At 41.6% G+C, this 5,518-nt stretch overlaps 1 protein-coding gene across 1 annotated transcript in view; it reads right to left on the reverse strand.

Annotated features, from left to right (window-relative positions):
* SH3RF3 (SH3 domain containing ring finger 3) overlaps nucleotides 1–5,184 on the reverse strand; it is a 53,164-nt gene extending 47,980 nt beyond the window's left edge. The window contains exons 1-2 of the mRNA XM_010135363.1: nucleotides 5,128–5,184; nucleotides 824–924 (exon numbers count right to left, since the gene is read on the reverse strand). Coding sequence (XP_010133665.1) covers nucleotides 824–924; nucleotides 5,128–5,184 — 158 coding nt within the window. The remainder of the gene's footprint in view (nucleotides 1–823; nucleotides 925–5,127) is intronic.
* Between the last annotated feature and the right edge of the window lie 334 nt (nucleotides 5,185–5,518).

Below are 5,518 nucleotides of genomic sequence, written 5' to 3' on the forward strand. Positions count from 1 at the left end.
CTTTCCCTTATTCCTTTTCCTTTCCCCTTTGGGAAGGCAGAGGTGTTCACAGAGAGCATCTGTCATTTGTCTAGTGGCCAGCCCAGCCCTAACCCTTGACAGAGCCAAGAACAAATTTGGTTTTGCTCTATTTCACCTCTTCTTTTCTCCTTAAAGAATATTTGTTACGTTATTTTAAGTTTTTATTTGTGAACTCAGATCTTGTTTTAGCCTCATCATGAGACCATGAAATACTGGTGTGCATATGTGTGTGTCTATATAGTTCTACTGCTTTCACAAGGTATATGTGACGACAGAAAAGGGTTCAATAGTTTAAGCAGACAGGTACCAGACGAACCAACGAAGCTAGAAGAGATTTATTATAATGAAGTACACTCTTTTTGTTCTGTATCTAGTCAACCTTCTACACATTATTCAATAAGTCCGTATGTTCATTCATTGCCTTTGTTTATGGCACTGAAAAAAATGCAATTGGGTCCTTTTTTCTGGTTAATGATGAATGTATCTGGTGTTTAATTGCATGGGACTACACTTTTAAAAAAATTTTAAACAAAGAAAGATTTTCTTTAGCTGAATGGCATTCCCTTTTCTTCACAGTGATTCATACAGCTGTAACAAATATACCAGGAGTCTAAAAGTGCTCACAGAGAAAGGGTGATGTCTTGCCTTTCTCTACTAATTTTTCAATTTTCTGGGTCATGTATGAAATTGTGATCTCTCTCCTCACAGAATGCTCCTGATCTGAGATTCAGGCTTTCAGATTTCAAACACATGCACATGACTAGAAAAAAAGAGTATGCAGTGACTGACATGAGCTGCTTACATATTGAGGGGAAGCTGGACCTTCGGTGGTGTTCCCTGATCTCCAATTATTGCACTTGTCCTGGGACCAGCCACTGTGGCTGTTCCAATCGAAGAGGAATCCTGAAAATACAGAAAGAAGAACATACAAGGATTAAGATGAAGCCCACTATTTCCTAAAATGCTGTGTGGTGAAGGCACAGAGGGAAAAAACCCACATCTTTTATCAACTCTCAATAAATATCAATTCTAACTTCATGGTATTGCATTAAAAAAGACATCTTTTAGGCTTACACATTCCAGAAATACTTTTCTTTCAAAGGATATTAGGTTATTAACAGCATTTCCATTTACTCATCAGAGAAATTAGTCGTACCTTGTGTGAAGATCTTAAAAGTTTTAGAACTCAAAACTACTTGACTGCTTTGTAAAATCAGCTCAACGTGTATATCTCTGCAATAGTACATTCTCACTTAAAAGTAACATTTTGCCCTCAAAAGCTTGTTTTTAAATTTGTACTCTTTTAGTTAGTGATTATGGATCTACGGAGAAGAAGGTACTATTTGATTTCCAAAACGCAGTCTCATTTTACTATACTGTTTTTATCATCAGGAATATTCTTCTCCTTAAGCAAAGGGTGATAACACAACCCAAAACAGGAGTACCTCTGAATGGAGAAGTTAGGAGTCCACACCACTTTTACCACAGCAACTAAATTCCCACTCTCATATTGAGGAACTGGGCAGATCTTTTCCAGCTATTAACGTTGAAAGGCAATTCTTAATGTAACTTGCAAAGCTTGATGCTCAGCAAAAGCATGTAGGGCAAAGTCTTTTCTGTTGTCTCACCAAAGTCCTCATTCATCTATGTAAAAAAATAATTCTTGACCGGAAAGTGCTCCTAAGTAATGCCAAGGCCTTAGCAACAGATCTTTGCTGCAAAGACAGGGCAGAGCTGGGTTGATGGGAATTGAATGGTTTGCTTGAGCAAAAGGCTTTTTTAGTAAGTCTAACCAAATGCTGCATACACATCCATATGCAGAATGGCTCTGCAAAGTAGGATCTAAAGTTTGTGCATAAATTGCAGGTTTGGACAGAGCTTGTTACACACAGCAAAGATTCTGAGAAGTTCACAGACCTCCAGGGCAGCTTTTCTGTTTCCAAATGCTATCTATCTAACAAACAGTAAATATCCATTTATTTTGGTAACAGAAACATAGGGACATTTTTTTCACTTATAAATGACACTGAATTAAACCAAGATACTGAATTAAACCCAGACACACATTGCTAGTCAATTAATGGATTTCAAGGTCACCTCATTCCAAAGAAGCCCACGTAACTCACTCAGTGTCATGTCTCGACAGTGTATTGCTAAGCTATATTGCTTTGCTGTATATTAACACAATATTATTAAGAAATCATGCTGCAAAATATGAAGAAACTGTTCTGTGTTTCCATAGCTTTTGGCAACAAGCAGCAAGCTGTCTTGTCTCTCTCACTGACATCTACACTCAGTCATGAAGTTGTAGTGACAAGTACATCTCTCTTTTCTCATTATTTCCCCTCACTTTGTGGCTGCTTGCTCAAACAAGAAGGTTCCAGGCAGCTCTTAGACCTATGTGTAAAAGTAAGCATTCTTTCCAGCTAAGGCTTTATTAATCCTGCCTGTCATGTTAATGAGTTAATATCAACTTACAGAAAAAAACCCAACCCCCTCAAAAATGTAGGGATAGCTGGAGAATGATCCCTCATTTGTTATTTTGAGCTGGTTAATGCAGATAGGGATTGCAGAAGATGCTGGGCAGAGAGTCCTCGCAGATGTCTCAGCCAAGAGGTGAGAAATTGGATCAGGCAAATTTCTTCATGTTGTGTCACCAGTGTACACCTGCTCTGAGCTAGAGAAATTGCCTCCAAGGAAACAGAAAACAGATCGGGCCCCACCCTTTCTTGGTAGGACAAACCACTTTGTTTTTACCTCATGAAAAAACAGAACTGAGTGAACAGCCTCAGGGTGCGACTGTAAAGGCAGAAAAGATCACAGCAGTGTAGAACAGAACAGAATAGAATAGACTACTTCAGCTGGAAGGGACCTACAATGATCATCTAGCCCAACTGTCAGTTCAGGGCTGAACGAAAGTTAAAGCATGTTGTTAAGGGCATTGTCCAAAAGCCTCTTAACAGGCTTGGGGCATCGACCACCTCTCTAGGAAGTCTCTTCCAGGGTTTGATCACCCCCTCTGTAAAGAAATGCTTCCCAATGTACAGTCTAAACCTTCCCTGGTGCAGCTCTGAGCCATTCCCACGCTTCCTATCACTGGATACCAGAGAGAAGAGATCAGCACCTTCTTCTCCACTTCCCCTCCTCGGGAAGGTGTAGGGAGCAATAAGGTCACCTCTCAGCCTCCTTCTCTCCAAACTAGACAAACATGAATTCCTCTGCTGCTCCTCATAGGACACATTCCAGCCCTTTCACCAGCTTTGACGGCCACCTCTGGATGCATTCAAGGACCTTTAACATGCTTCTTAAATTGTGCAATCCAGAAATGTACACAGTGCTCAAGGTGAGGCCGCATCAATACTGTATACAGTGGAACAATCACCTCTTTTGACTGGCTGGTTATGCCATGTTTAATGCACCCCAGGATGCAGTTTGTCCTCTTGGCTGCCAGGGCACCCTGCTGACTCCTGCTGAGCCTGCTGCCAGCCATCACCCCCAGATCCCTTTCTGCAGGGCTGCTCTCCAGGCACTTCTCTCCCAATTTATACTTGTGTCTCTATCCTAGGTGCAAAATCTGGTATTTCGACTTGTTATATTTCCTGCCATTAGTCACTGTTCACTGCTCCAATCTATCTGTCCAATCTGTCCAATCCATCTATTCCTCTGCAAGGCATCTTGACCCTTAAGAGAGTCAACAGCAATTCTCACCTCAGTATCATCAGCCAACTTGCTAATGGTGCGACTCCTGCATCCAGATTGATAAATATATTGAACAGAACTGGCCCTAGAATTGAGCCCCGAGGAACACCACTGGTGACTAGTTGCCAGCCAGATGTAGCCCCACTCACTAAAACCCTTTGAGCTCTGCCCTTCATCCAGTTCTTCACCTAGCACACCATAAACCCACTAATCCCACAGCTGGACAGATTGTCCAGAAGGATGATGTGTGGAACAGTATCAAATGTCTTACTAAAATCCAGAAAAACTACATCCACCACCTTCCCGTCATCCAGGAGGCAGATGACATTATTGTAGGATATAAAATTAGTTAAACAGGACTATTTCTTTGTGAACTCATGTTGACTGCTCCTGATGATTGCATTATTCTTTAAATGCCTTTCAATAGTACCCAGTATAATCTTCTCTATCATTTTTCCAGGAACTGAGGTTAGACTAACAGGTCTGTAGTTCCCTAGGTCTTCATTCACTCTCTTTTTGTAGATTTGGAGTAACATTGGCTAGCTTCCAGTCAGCAGGGACCTCCCCAGACTCCCAAGACCTTTGGTAGATCATCAAGACAGGTCTTGCTGTAACATCCGCTAGATTCTTCAGTATTCTGGAGTGAATCCCATTAGGCCCCATTGACTTGTGAACATTCAGCTGATACAGCCAGTCTCTTACAAGCTCAGTGTCCACAAATGAAAGTCACTGTTCCCATGCTCATGGTACTCCAACTCAGGGAACCAGGCAACCCAAGGTCTATCGGTAGTATTAAAAACTGAGGCAAAACCCACACTGAATGCCTCTGCTTTTTCTTCATCCCTATTAGTCAGATGACCATCTTCAACAAGTATCTGTCTGATGTTTTCTCTAGACATCCTCTTGCAATTAACATGTTAAAAAATCCCTTCCTGTTATCTGAAACGACACTTTCCGGTTTCAGCTCTAATTGAGCTTTGCCCTCCTAAGCCCTCAAAATCAGAGTTCCAGGGCACTCTGCTAAATAGCTCCCTGAATAGCTTAAAGTTTGCTCTCTTGAAGCCCATCGTAGCAACTCTGCTATTCTTTTTCCTCATTATACTGAAAATTTTAAACTCAACCATTTCATGATCACTGTGACCAAGACAGCCATCTACCATCACATCCCTCAGAAATTCTTCACAAACAGTGAGTTTAGGAGGACATCTTTCCTAGCTGGCTCATTGAATACCTGTGACAAGAAGTTATTTCCTACAAAATTCAAGAATTTCCCAGACCTGCTCATCACAAGTCATATGTATGATATTCCCAGCTTATGTCTGGGAAGTTGAAATCTCCCATAAGGACAAGAACTACTGATTCAGAAATTTATCCTAATTGCCTATAAAATAACTCATCGATGCTTACACTCTGGCAGGATGATGAGTAGTAGACACCCACTACAACATCATCTTTGTTTTCCATCCCCCTAATCCTTACCCAGAGGCTCTCCACCACATCATCACTAACTGTAAGGGCTGTGCAATTAAACCTCTTCCTTATGTATAGTGCCACACCTCCAACTCATCTGCCCTGGCTATCCCTCCTGAACGGCTCTCCATCCCAGCACTCCAGTCATGGGACTCATTCCACCAAGTCTCACTAATACTAATGATGTTACAGCTTTGGGAGCTGACCAATACTTCTAGTTCATCCTGTTTGAAAGACACGTGCTACTCCTTCCTTAGCTCCTACGATCCTCTTCCCACACACCTCAGCAAAGGCAGAGTTTGCAGAGATGCAGCTATCCCAGACAGGA

This window comes from Buceros rhinoceros, unplaced genomic scaffold (genome assembly GCF_000710305.1).
Source record: "Buceros rhinoceros silvestris isolate BGI_N320 unplaced genomic scaffold, ASM71030v1 scaffold7090, whole genome shotgun sequence".
Lineage (NCBI taxonomy): Eukaryota > Metazoa > Chordata > Aves > Bucerotiformes > Bucerotidae > Buceros > Buceros rhinoceros.